The sequence below is a fragment of the Miniopterus natalensis genome, chromosome 15 (genome assembly GCF_054644295.1).
Source record: "Miniopterus natalensis isolate mMinNat1 chromosome 15, mMinNat1.hap1, whole genome shotgun sequence".
NCBI lineage: Eukaryota > Metazoa > Chordata > Mammalia > Chiroptera > Miniopteridae > Miniopterus > Miniopterus natalensis.
Genome location: NC_142095.1, coordinates 30,464,944 through 30,479,904, shown reverse-complemented (window position 1 = coordinate 30,479,904; position 14,961 = coordinate 30,464,944). Strand labels below are relative to the sequence as shown.

General features: G+C 38.1%; 1 protein-coding gene across 2 annotated transcripts in view; it reads right to left on the bottom strand.

Annotated features, from left to right (window-relative positions):
* Window positions 1-14,961, bottom strand: part of TMCC1 (transmembrane and coiled-coil domain family 1) — a 117,544-nt gene that overhangs the window by 5,419 nt on the left and 97,164 nt on the right. For both annotated transcript variants that reach the window (XM_016209889.2, XM_016209894.2), the window contains exon 3: window positions 4,961-5,096. In XM_016209889.2, the coding sequence (XP_016065375.1) occupies window positions 4,961-5,096 (136 nt within the window). The remainder of the gene's footprint in view (window positions 1-4,960; window positions 5,097-14,961) is intronic.

Below are 14,961 nucleotides of genomic sequence, written 5' to 3'. Positions count from 1 at the left end.
AGTAGAAATGAAGCAAAGAGGTGGCCCTTTGATAAGAAATAAAACTGACAAACTTCTGGCTAGACTTGCTAAGGAAAAATGAGAAAAAGGCTCAAATAAATAAAATAAAAAACAAAAGAGATGTTAAAATGAACACCAGAGAAATACAAAGGATTATATAAGAATACTATGAAAGGCTATATGCCACCAGATTTGATAACCTAGAAAAAACAGCCTAATTCTTAGAAATATATAACCTTCCTAGACTGAGACATGAAAACTGGAAAACCTAGAGTCTGATCCCTAGTAAGAAAACTGAAACTGTCATTAAAAGCTCCCAAAAAACAAAAGTCCAAGACCAGATGGATTCACTGGTGAATTCCACCAAACATTCAAAGAAGATTTAATACCTATCATTCTCATCATTCTCACACTCTTTCAAATAATTGAAAGGAGGGAATACTTCCTAACTCATTTTACAAGACCAACATTACCCTGATACCAAAACCAGACAAGAACAACACAAAAAATGAAAATTACAGGCCAATATCTCTGATGAACACAGATGTAAAAATCCTAAACAAAATACTAGCAAACTGAATACAATGATACATTAAAAAGATAAAACATCATGATCAAGTGGGGTTCATTCCAGGGATGCAAGGATGGTTCAATGTACACAAATCAATCAATACGCCAAAGTAACTAAATAAAAGATAAAAATCATATGATCCTATCAATAGATGCAGAAAAAGTATCTGACAAAATACAACATCCATTTATGATAAAATACTTAATACAATAGGTATAGAAGAAAAGTACCTCAATACAATAAAGGCCATATACAGCAAATCCTCAGCTAACATCATACTCAGTGGTGAAAAACTTTTCCTCTAGGATCAGGAACAAGACAAGGATACCCACTCTCACCACTGCTATTCCATATAGTACTGGAAGTCCTGGCCAGAGCAATCAGGCAAGAGAAAAAATAAAAGGCATCCAAATTGGGAATGAAGAAGTAAAACTGTCATTATCTGCAGATGACATGATTCTCTATATAGAAAATCCTAAAGATTCCATGATAAAACTATTAGAAACAATAAATACAGTGAAGTTACAAAGTATCAGAAAGAGAAATGAAAAAAATTCCATTTACAATTCCAACAAAAAGGATAAAGCGTAACAATAGTAGTGAAGGACCTGTACAGTGAAAACTCTAAGACATTGTTGAAAGAAATTTAAGAAGACAGAGAAATGGAAAGATAAACTGTGTTCATGGATTGGAAGAATTAACTGTCAAAATGACCTTATTATCTAAAGCAATCTATAGATTTAATGTAATCCCTATCATAATCCCAGTGGCATTTCTCATAGAAATAAAACAAAAAAAATCCTCAAATTGTATGGAATCACATAAGACCCCAAATAGCCAAAGCAATCTTGGAAAAAAAAGAACAAAGCTACAGGTATCATATTGCCTGACTTCAAACTATACTACAAAACTATGGTAATCAACACACAGACAAATGGAACAGAATTGAAAGCCCAGAGATAAACCCACACATATATAGGCAACTAATTTTCAATAAAGAAGCCAAAAACATACAATGGAGAAAGTCTTCAATAGTGCTGGGAAAACTCGGAAGTCCCATGCAAAAGAATGAAACTAGACTGCTATCTGACACCATACACAAAAATGAACTCAATGTAGATTACAGGCTTGAATATAAGACCTGAAACAATAAGATACATAGAAGAAAACATAGATATTAAACTTTGGGATCTTGATTTCAGAGGAGCGTTTGTGAACTTGACACCAAAGGCAAGGGAAGTAAAAAGCAAAAATAAATGAATGGGACTACATCAAACTAAAAGCTTCTGCAAAGCAAAAGAAACCACTAACAAAACAAAAAGGCAACCAACCAAATGGGAGAAGATATTTGCAAAGTATACCTTCGATATGGGGATAAAATCCAAAATATACAAAGAACAACTCAACAAGAAAAAAAACGAACAATCCAATTAAGTAATGGGCACAGGACCTGAAGAGACATTTTCCTAAGGAAGATGTACAGATGACCATCAGATATATGAAAAAATGCTCAACATCACTAGCTATAAGGAAATGCAAATCAAAACTATAACGAGGTACCATCTCACACCTGTTGGAAAGGCTATTATCAATAAGACAAGAAATAAATGTTGGAAAGGATGTGAAGAGGGAACTCTCATACACTGCTGGTAGGAACGTAAACTGGTGCAGCCACTATGGAATACAGTATGGAGGTTCCTCAAAAAATTAAGACTAGAGCTACCATATGACCTAGCAATCCCTCTTCTGGGTATCTACTCGAAAAATTTGAAAACACTTATTTGTAAAGCTGTAAAGACCCCTATGTTCACTGCAGCATTATTTACAATAGATGAGACATGCAAACAACACAAGTGTCTGACAGATGACTGAATAAAGAAGATATGGAGTATATACATACAATGAAATACTACTACTCAGCTAATAAAAGACGAAATATTGCCATTTATGACAAAATGGATAGATCTTGAAAGTCTTAGTCTAAGTAAAATAACTCCGACAGAAAAGAACAAGAACCATATAATTTCATTCATATGTGGGATATAAAACAAAAAGCAAACAAACAAAAAGCAAAACAAAACAAACTCACAGATACAGACAACAAAATGGGGGTTACCAGAGAGGAGGGGGTAGGGGGAGGTCAAAGAGGGTAAAGGGGGGTCAAAGACAAAGTGACCAAAGGAGTCCAGACCATTATTCACCTAAACTGTCCTCCACTGCACTCCTGTGGGATGGCTCACAAGCAGCAGTGGCTACAATTAGATTTGGCCGAACATTTCATTGACAACATCTCAAATATATAATTTTGTCTCTTTTTCATTTAAAAATTATTAATTTAAGTTGCACAAGACACATCTACTTGTTCAGCATAAAAAATTTCACTTAGGACACATACTCCCTCTTAATATTTTCAATTCCAGCCCCTGCCCTTGAAGTAACACTGCCAGTTTAGTTTGTGTTCATCCTTTCACCTATGTTTAAGTATATACATATATGTGTCTAGGGAAATGTATGGAATTATTTTTTCATTTTCTATCTTAATATAGGAACTGGTTCACAACTTGCCTTTTTCACTCAATAGAGTCTTGGCGATCTCTCCATGTCAATACACAGAGATCCACCTCATTCTTTTTAACTGCTACATAGTAATTTTATAGTATAAATATGTCGGCCAGTTCCATATTGAAGAGATTTAGGTTCTTTCCAATGCTTCCACTTTAACAATGGAGATACACCCTACCTGGTGTGTTTTTTTAAGTCAAGTAAATCCTTGACATCAGTGAAAAGGGCTCTCTGCACTGTCTTTTAAGTACACTCCCCTTTTTAAGGTTGATTGATCTCTGTAAAGAGGACACTATGCTCAAATACTAGACCAAACATTACAAGAGATCTTCTCCTCTTAAGGCCATGACCTTCACCCATGAACTTCTATGAAATTTACCATAACACTCAGGGGACAGAACCTATTCCCTTAGCTATGGTCAGACATCCTCCAAAGTTCAGCAGTGGTAGAACCCTAGGTTTTTCGGATCTTGGTTTCTATGGGTCCTGGTTTACTCGGATTTGAAGTGAAGGCCAGGCAACTTCAGACTGAAGCTAGCTGGAGAATGGACAGATAATGGATTCTTCCTAGTCCACTATGATCTTGGGGGGAAAAAACTAAAAAATAAACAGAATTCCAGGAGTCTGGAGAAAATGGTAGCTAGGCAAATAATGTAGATATTTTATTGATTCTTTTAGGTACTGTAATACAACAAGTTTCCTGGACTTTCTCTAAGACTAATTTCAAGATGCCTTCATATGATATCACCAACTGTTCCCTTAGAAACACCTCCCAACTTGGATAAGCAAAAGTTAAATATTCTATTTTCCCACAAAATAAACTAGAAGGCTACTGACTAGCCTTGAACATAGTACTGCCTTGTGGTATTCTTGCAAATTGCCTGGCAATATGCCTGTAAAAGGTTTTGACTTGGCAGCTAGGACTGAAAGCCCCCTTTGCCATAGAAGAAGATCGGCAAGATGGCCATGAGACTTGTCAGCACAGCTCTTGAAGCAGTAACTAAGAGATTTAATGCTTGTGGTTTTCCATAGATTAAGACTACTGTGATCCTTAGAAACATTTCCTAAGAACCCAAATAAGCGTACCACCTCCAAATGGTATAGGTTTTTGAGAAATGCACCTCATTTGAAGAGCAGGTATATTATAGTTGGTAATGGCTTCTTTTGATACTCTACCCTCCCTATTTTTTCCCCCTAAACTTCTTTTTGTGGTGGTACAATACACATGACATAAAATTTACCATTTTAAAGTGTACAATTTAATGACATTTAGTAAACTCACAATGCTGTGCAACCGTCACTACTATAAAAATTTCAGAACATTCTCATCATCCCAAAAAGAAACCTCCTACTCCTTAGCTATCACTCCCCGTTCCCCTTTCCCACAGCTTCAGGCAACCACTAATCTAGTTTCTGTCTCCATAGATTGGCCTACTTTGGACATTTCATATAAATGGAATCATATAATATGTGGCCTTTTGTGGTTGGTTTCTTTCACTGAACACAATGTTTTTCAGATTCCTCCAAGTTGTAAAATTATCAGTACTTCATTCCTTTTTTATTTTTAAATTATTATGGTAAAATACACATAACAAAATTTATCATTTTAACCATTTTTAAGTGTAAAGTGCAGTGGTATTAAATACATTCATACTGCTGTACAACCATCACCCCCATCCACATTATAGTTCTTTTCATCTTGTAAAACTGAAACTCTGCACCCATTAAACAACAATCCACCCAAGTCTACTACCCCCTAGCCCTTCTCAACAACCAATCTACTTTCTTTTAATCTTTTACTTTTACACCTGGATCCTTCATGCTAACCTGGATGTCCCGGGCCCGTTCATAGGATTGATATGCAATTTTCTCTTCCATGCTGGCCAATTCCTGCTTCAAGTTCAAGATTTCATTCTGGTGGAGCTCTGTTAGGTCATTTAGTTGTTCTTCTAATCGTTCACATCTAAGAAGGGGAGGGGGAAGTTAAAATTTAGGCATTCTGTATTTTCCTGGTATTATTCACATCCAATGCCCCAAACTCATTCTGCAAAGGAAGAAAATAGAAGCACAAAGAAATTGAGTGTCCTGGTAACAGGGCATCCTCCTGGGTACAGCATGTCCCTGGAATGGGCAGCTTATCACAAGGCCATATCACAGTGGCAACACCGCTCTTCTACCTTCTTCACACACAGTATTTGCAGTGATGCCAGCAGCCCTGGTCAGCTTTGAGCATACCTATAATAAATGAGGCAGCTCATATTCTGTTCTGAGCAGCATATGGGAGAGGCAAAAACTAGAGTACAATTAAGCAAGTCTCATCAAAAGATAAATAGCACATAAATAGCACATAAATGGAAACTGACCAAGCAGTCACCAGTAGCTTATTCTGACACTGGACATGTCATTCACCTGGATGTTCATGATTCAGAGCCCCATGGTCAAGCACAGTGTCTGGGACATCTGTCAACAAATATTTACTGAAAGCCTGCTGTGTGTCAGGTACGTTCAAAGTACTCGGAATACTGTAGTAACAAGATAGAAACCCTGCCCTTAGGAGTTTACATTCTAAAGTGGGAAGAGATGTGGGAGAGGCAGAAAAACCACGATGACTTGCAGAGATGGATAGTGAATCAAGTAAGGTCACCAGGGGTATGTGGCAGAGTGCCTGGTGGCTGGTTAAGCTGCAGTGGTCAGGGAAGGCCTCTTCCCTGTTCAACAGTGAGAACTGAAACTTGAATGGCGATAAGAATAAGTGCTGTAGAGATGGCAGAGGGCATCTTAAAGCAGGTGGAACAGCAAGTATAAAGGTCTCAAGATGTGAAACAAGCCTGGCAGGTTTGAGGAGCAGAACGCAGGCCTGTGTGACTACAGCTGAGTGAAAATGAGGGAAAATGAAGACAGATGAGGTTCTTTGGGAGCAGGGATAATTTTAATTTACCTTGTATCTCTGGCACTTAGGACTACATATAAGAAAGTTTATTCTACATAAAGATGGAACCTGGGTAGGGCATCTAAGGACCAATAGGACTGGAACAGGTTTAAAGGACAAGTTTAGAGATTCCAGGTAGAAAAGAACATGGGCAAAGGACAAGAGGTAGAAATGTATGAGGATAACTGGAATAGTGGATCTATGTTGAAGAAAAAAAGGGAAATTTGGTCTTAAAAGGTAGGTGGGTGAGCTGGGATTCTGGAATAGACAGTAGATAGGTCCAAAGCAGACTGCTGGAGGGGGATAGGGTGGCATGGTGAATACCACGTGTTAGGAAAATAGGAGATATGGTAGAGGTGACAAGGACAGACTGGGGTGGGTTGTGTGGAGTCCCAGGCATCAAACAAAGAGCTACACAGGTAGGAGAAACAGTGAAGGCTACACATTTAAAAAGACTACACAGGGAAGAATAAACACAGCCCCAGCTTATGGCGACTGGAATGGAAGCCTCTCGGTCAGACAGAGGGCTCATTCCCAGCAGAAGACTACACTACCACTGCGCCCTGCCCAGGCAAGCGCACATCTACCACTAGCATGTGAGCCTCAGAGGACTTTGTATTAAAAAAATAAAAATGCCGGAACTCAAACATTTAAAACTACCCTCCCCTTTCCCTTGTTTTTAACCACATCTACAGTACACAAACTTTTAACAAATACATGGAAGATTTTTGTTTAAGAAAATTTTTCTGTTGTGGCATCATCAACATTCTCTCTTCCACTAATTACATGATAAATAACTATATCCTAAACTTCACTCCTTCGTAAGAAACAAGCATTTTTTAAAAGGCATAGTCTGCCACGTTGAAACTCTGTTACTAAAGTGAACAGAATGATAAAAAAGCATCCCACCCTTTGTAACTGTGGCCAGTTTTGTGACTCTGCCTTTTTAATTCATATGCAGCCCAGGGCATGTGCTTGAAAACAGGTACCACCCCTGGAATGGATTTTCTACCAAATTTTAATTTCGCCAAATGCCATAAGATTAACATATTGTCTTTTTATGAAATTAAGCCCACTGTTTTATGGTGTTTTTAGTGTTTGATGATTTTCATCATTCTCTCTTCTCAACAGAGAGGGGCTTTTTAAAACAGGTGTTCCAATGCATCAGGCCCTTGGGATTTAGAGAAAGACTGGTCATGTCAGCAAATAACTCTCCTAAGCTAAAGATTAATGTTGGTGGCAGAGAGGGGAGCATGATGGTAGTGACCAGCCTGCATCCTGATGAAAGGAGACCCATGTGACACCTTTGGCATGTGTTCCATAGACTACTGCCCCAACCTCTTGGCCCACAAATTGTACAGTCTTTCAGGAATGCTGGAGAATCTTTATTTTATATTAAAGATGGCTCACATATACCATTAGAACAGACTAAAAAGTAACAGCAACAGCAGTAGCAGAGCTACCATTTATTCAGTGCTTTCTATGCAAATTCATTTCCACTACAACAGATGAGGTAAAGTGACTTGCCCAAGGCACAGAGAAATTAAGCAGGGGAGCAAGGATTTGAATCCAGGTTTGACTTTAAAACCCAAGTTTTTAACCTCTACACTGTGATGCCACTTTGAAACTACTCAAGCAGCTCATATAAACTAACTCCCTTTATAAGTAAGAAATCTGAATCAGGTTTATAGCTGATCCAAATCACAGAGCTACAAACGGAGATGGACAATACTGACATAATGGGTAAGGGCTTGATGGCAAGGTAGAGTCAATGGGAGGAGGGGTGTAATAAAAAGATTATGAATCTAGAATAAAAAAGAAGATAATAACAACTGTTGGTGAGGATGTGGAGAAATTCGAACCCTGATATATTGCTGGTGGAAATGTAAAATGGTGCGACTGCTCTGGGAAACAGTTTGGCAGTTCCTCAAAGAGCTAAACTTATGAACCAGAAATTCCACTTTATGTATACACCAAAAAGAAATGAAATCTTATTTCCTCACAAAAGCTTGTACACAAATGTTCATGGCAGCACTGTTCATAATTGCCAAAGAGTGGAAACAACCCAATATCTATCAACTGATGAATGGGTAAACAAAATGTGTTTTACTCATAAAATGAATTATCATTTGGAAAGAAAAAGAAATGAGCCCTGGCTGGGTAGCTCAGTTGGTTAGAGCGTTGTCCTGATATGCCAACGTTGCAAGATTTGATCCCCAGTAAGAGTACATACAAGAATCAACCAATGAATGCATAAATAAGTGGAACAAACAGATGTTTCTCTCCCTCTCCCTTCCTCTCTGTAAAAATCAATTAAAAAATGCATACACACACACATAAATGAAGAAATGAAGCCTGGCCAGGTGTGGCTCAGTGGTTGAGCACTGACCTAGGATCCAGGCGATCGGGGTTCGATTCCTCATTGGGGCACATGCCCAGGTTGCGAGCTCCATCCCCAGTTGGGGGCTTGCAGGAGGCAGCCGATCAATGACTCTCTCGTCATTGATGTTTCTATCTCTCTCCCTCTCCCTCTCCTTTCCTCTCTCTGAAATCAATTAAAAAAATATTAAAAAGAAAGAAAAAAAAGAAATGAAGTAATGATGCATGGTACAGTATGGATGAGCCTTGAAAATACTACGCTAAGTGAAAAATGCCAGTCAGAAAGGACCAAAAATTGTATGATTTCATGTATATAAAAAGTTCAGAACAGGCAAATCTATAGAGACAAAAAAACTTGTCCCTGAGGCAGGGTTGGGAAGATTGGAGATTGATGAAAATGTCCTAAAATTGATTATGGTGATGGTTGCTATATCTGTAAATACTAAAAACCACTGATCTGTATATTTTAAATGGGTGAATTGTATTGTATGTGAATTATATCTCATATACTTCAATAATTCATATACAATACAATGTTAAGAAAGATTAGGGATATCTGTAATATACTTTGAAATGTATTAAAAAATAAGACAGATGTGGGATGGATAGATGGAAAGATGTGATAAAGCAATATAGTGAAATGTAGAATCTAAGGGGTAAGTAAGTGTATGAGCATTCACTATACAATTTTTTTTTCCAAGTCTGTAGTGTGCTTGAAAGTAAAAAAATAATAAACATTGGGAAAAAATGATTATAGATGTTACAGCCAGGAATACTTGTGTTTTAGTCCTGGTTCCCGCTCATAAACTGCAGAACTCAAGGGTGAAGCAAGACCTACAATGGGTCCAGTTGAAACAGCCCCATGAATTCATTAATAACTATCAGCATTTGTTTTCCTCTTCAAGTCATAAGAATTATCTAGAGAATGATGACTTTCTGAAAAAGTTACAGCTGTTATTACACAAACAGCTGTGTTTGGGTTACCATAGTAAACACCTCCAATCTTCAGGAAACACCAGGGAGGAAATTTGAGAAAGCAATAAACTTTGAGTTTTTTGCAAAATATGAACAGAGAAGTTGGTAAGATATTCTTGGTGTCTTGGAATGCAAGTTGCCTCAATACCTTGAAAACATTACTGGGCTGTCATTATTAAAATATTTTCCCTATTTTGTTCACCCAGGTCATGGAAGTTTGTTCCTCAGCTCTTTTTACAACCACACAGACCTGATTATGCTTAGCAATTCCAGTCAAACAGTTTTTCAGTGCTATCAGCCTCGGAGTGGCTTACATAACCCACATGTGAAATTATGGTCCAAAAACAGGCTAACACAAAGAGCCCAGTAAAAATGATGTGGTATTATTTTGGGTGGAGCAGTGCATGTGGGGAGGAATCTAGGGTTCAATCTAATTTACTTAATCACTATAAGCATCAAAACATCAAAACATTAGCACCAATAACAAGAACAACAAGAAGCACCTTTCCCGTTTTATGTGTAGCGTCTGCCTCTGAGGAACTCAGATTCATGAGGATATTTCTACATTAATCCTTACCTCCTTCTTCCTCAGGAGTACCTTCAATTTATAAGTAAGACATGGGAGCCCAAGAAAGATGCAGTAAATTATGTAGTTAGGATCTGAACCACTTGGCTTATGCTTTTTGTTTAAAAAACATTTTCCTGTACTATTAATCAAATGCAAAATCTGAAGAACAACAAAAAGGAAGAAAATACCCATACTCCAGTTCCCACGAACTTTCTACTATTCCCATTAATATTGTAATCTCTTTTACTTAATTTACTTGCTATTATTTACTTCCAATAGGAATTCTAAAATGGAGAAGCCAGATACCTAGGGAATTCATATAAAGAACACTTCCATCTTCTCATTAAATATTAACACCAAAGACCGGGGGGGGGGGGGTGTCCAATTGTGTACAGCCTTTCATATGTGATTTTTTTTTAAACCAAGAACTCCCTGTAAGAGATTCTAATTTTAACCCCTTCATCTGACAATAATTAAAGCTCTTTGGACATGAAAAGGGGGATTCTTTTTTTTAAACTTTTATTATTATTTATTTTATGCTGAATTTACTCCAGGGCCATATGTTTTTATTTCTTCAGTTTCTTCTGGGATATCTTTTTCTTCTGTGCAACCTCCTCTTCTGGTTTAGGAACAATCTACTCTTTTTCAGTAGAACCACCTCAGTGTGGCAAGAAGTGCTCATTTATGGGTTAATCTGCCCAAGAGCTCTGTAAATTTTATGCCACATCTTGGGAGCTTTGTTCACCTGGATGTGCTCAATGACCAGACAATCTACATCTAAACCTTAAGTTCAGCATTACCCTCTGTGTTTTTAAGCATGTGCAGCAAAAATTCAGCACTCTTTTTGGGTAACTGACCCTGTGTCCAGTCCCACTGTTTGGCTGGGGCACACCTACCAACTCTACTATTGTTAAGGACAGAATGGCACACATTGATTCTGTAAAGTGATATCCTTCAGATACTTGGTGGCTTTTTGAATATGCATACCCTTAATGGCCTGGGCAATTTCACAAATGTTCTTCAAGTGAACACGAAGATTTGGACCTCTGGATTTGCATGATTTTGTGGGGTTTTCTGGGTCAAGTGAATAGGGAACTATTTTCAGAGGTTACCTCTGGCCACTTTCGGGATGAGAGTAGAGCGAAAAGGGGGATTTTTGATCCTACTAGCATATGATTTTGATTAGCACATACTTTTCATGGGACTCCTTCTGGAACACAAAGTAGTGTGAGATTACTCATCTCATTTTAATAGTTTTTCCTTAAAGATCCTTTGTAAATCATTACAACTCAAAGGGAACGTAGACATCTCAATATGGTCTGAATGTAACTATTAGCAAACAGAAGCCTTAACAATGTAGGATCTTTTTTAAAGAAGTAGGTTATGTCGTATTTGGGCAGGTGAAATCCTCCCCCCCAGTAGCAAAACCTGCTCTATCTACAAAGTACAAAAACAAATCTAGATTTTTTTTGGTGGTGAACAATCCATAAATGAATACTGATCTTGGAAAAGTGCTTCATCCACTGGATTAATCAACACAATAGTCATCTTCCTAGATCAAAGATAAGCCAGGGCTCTTTTGGGTCAAATTCCTGAAAATGAGAAACTGGGTGAGTGACAGGTTGGGAATGCTTCACCTAATGCATCACTCTTTGGGTGTGGCTCAATAGTTTTGAGTCATCTCTGAGAGCCAGTGGTGCTTCTCTAGTTGGGCAACAGGTCACTAGGACAGGATGGCTGAAGAATCTTGTAGAGCAGGTATTGAGAGAAACAGCAAGAACTAGGTCCCAGGGCTGACCCAGATAGGTAGCTATGGGAGCAAACTAATGCATTATTTCCCAAATGTGTGCCAGGGATCTGAGGTAGCTTCTGCTAGAGTTTTGACCAGAATAAAGAGACATAGTTGGTGTAGGGGATATGACGATGTGGTGGAGCTCGAATACATTCTTGGCTGAGTTGCAGGAAGGGATTATGCCTCCTTAACTGTTTTTGCTGTTTGCTTGTTTTTAATCCTCACCCAAGGATATTTTTTCCACAATTTTTTTTAGAGAGAGTGGAAGGGAGAGAGAGACAGACAGAGAAACATCGATTCGAGAGATACATCGATTGGTTGCCTCCCGCACACCCCCCAAATGGGGCCAGGCATGGAGCCTCCAGCTGAGGTACATGCCCTTGACCAGAATCGAACCCGAGACCTTTCAGTCCGTGGGAAACGCTCCAACCACTAAGCCAAACTGGCCAGGGCTTGCCTCCCTCACTTTTACCTCATTTGTGTTGAAGACCGAAAGAGGCTCAGAAACACTGAACTAGCCTTCTGTTGAAAGGGAAGAGGTTAGCCGAAGAACATATATGCATGGCCCATGGACACGATGTTGTGGTGAGGGGAGAGGGGAGAGGGGAGAGGGGGAGGGTTGGCAAAGGGGGGGAAATGGGGGACATCTGTAGCAGTGTCAACAATACATTTTAAAAAAGAAAAGGAAAAGTACAGAACTAGTCCCCACTGACAATTAGTCCTCCAAACTTTCAGGGCAGTGCATTCATTATCTTAAAGACAGGACACAGCAGATACCTAAAGCATATAAGGAACAAATAAAAGCTAGAGGGGTTTTCTGGGCAATTCAGAGACTTGGTAATGACAGCTTTCTAACATCCTGGCACACCCCAGACCATACTAGTTGCTTCCACACCCATTATCTCATTTAATAATCTCAACAACCCTGTACAATAGATATCATCATCTTGTTTTTATAGAGGAAACTGAGGCTTAGACGAGTTACATAAGGTCACACAGCTAATTAGTGTCAGAACTAGCAAGCAAATTCAGGCTCCTCCAACCTCAATTAATTAATGAAGTAATTTCTTTTCTCTCCCTTTTTTCCCTACTCTAACCTTCCTCACTCCTTCCTTCCCATTTTTCCCTCCATTACCTCTACAGTGGCTAAACTGCGAGGAGCTCATCTATAAATTTCTTTTATGAAAGGTCTTACCCTTCCTATGAGCAACTCCTAATTGGGCTTTTTTTCTCTTAGAAAAAAAGCTAATTTCTCTTAGAAACAATTTTCTCGGTTTCTATTTCAAACTTGTTGGCCAAATCTAGTCTATATACCCTCTGGAGATTCTCTGATCAATTTACTAGATGACAAACAGGGCTAAAATCTGGAATAAAGCAGCTAACATAGCTATATCTGTCTTATGTCCAGTGATAATTAATTTTAAGTAAAATTATATTTAAATGACAATTTGTTTAAATTGTTAGAACTCCAATGGCCAGTGACTAATTGGATTCACCTAGTTACTGACCTACTGCATGTGATGACTGCTCATGGTGACTGCCTCCTTCTATATTTTTGCTCTTATGATTCAGTGCAATTTAAAATATCTCTCAGCTTAATACAATCTCAGAAGCCAATTTCTAAAGGACAGTAATCCCCTTAAAATAGAAGCTTTCATCAACAACAGGAGGGTTTTTTAACCTGCCCTACATGATACTGCTTTATACAGGCAGTAGCTGAGTAGGATTCTGGGCCAGATCCCCTAGGGGGAAAAACACAAAAGGAACCTTTAAAACTGTCCATAAATTATTTTCCTAGTTCTCTCCTATTTTCAACGCATTTTGCCACAGCTGAATTTTTTTCCAACAGTAACTCATTAATATACTATACTCACTATGAAAACAGGACTAGTTCTCCAGTTTTTAAACAGCAAATTAAATATAAGTTAAACCCTTTTACTGTGTGACCTGGCAAAAGTCACTTTATCTTTCTAGGCCTCAGTGTACTCATTTGTAGAACAAGATTAAATTAGATATCTAAGGGCTCCTTTTATCTCTGAAGTACTAAGTGAACTCCACTGACACTAACAAATCTATAATAATACTTTAATGGGATGAAGAGGCTAGCAAGACAGAAAGAATCTGAAGTCAATGTACAGATCCCATCACTAAAAAAAATTTCTAAACCTTGCCTCCTACCTTTCCAAAATATATAATCTCACTCATATCTCAGTGCCCAATGCAAAGCTCAAAGTTTGAACTCCTAGTTACTAACCCTAGTTGGGGTGGAGTTTAGATCCAAACTCTGCTACAGTGGCTTCCAGACTAAGTGCATGTGGGTGACTGAAGTACTATTCGGTCATGGCACAATTAAGTGGCTTTTTGTCTAGGAAGGAAGCAGACTAGGGATGGAGCTAAAGTTATGTCCTGTCTCTGAATTATTTTAAATGGATACAAAGATGGGCTTTGGGAGACCTGTTTTTCCTCTCTGATTTTCTCACATTGGCCTACATAGGACTTGAAGACATACAACTCTGTATGAATTTTAAACTCTGGAAGAATTTAAAAACTGGAATGTTTTGCTATCCATTTAAAATAAAAGGATCAAAGCAGGCAGTTGTTTTTTTGAGCAAATGGAACACCCAGGTCCCCATGGTTTAGAGGAGTATATTTTAATAGCAGCAGTAGTAGTTGCTACTTAACATCAACAGAGAACTTAATGGGTCAGGCACCAAGCTATGTGCTTTACATAAATTATGCTATTTAAATGTCTCAGTAACCTTATAAAGAATTATAATTTTTCCTATGTTAGAGATGTGGAAACCAGGACTTAGAGATGTTAAGAAATTTGCCCAATTTTCAAGATTAGTAAGTGGCAGAACAAGATTTGAACGTAAGACTTAGGTCTAATATGGTACAAAGGACGAGGTGTTTTATTCTGAATATTTGTTAGATTGCTCATAGCTTTAGATCGCCTTCTAAGAATATTAAAGAATATATAAAATACTGAATTAAGAATAGTAATGTATTTACTTTTAGAACTTCATTTCTCTCTCCCACACTCACTTCTCTTTTCTTTTCCCATAAAGTCTTAAGTTAGAATTAAAGGACAGAAGAGTGAAGATAACAGACAGGGCTGAATTACTGATTAGCATTATCACCATATGAAAGCTTGTTGCTGTAACTCCTCACACAGCTTATTGTTA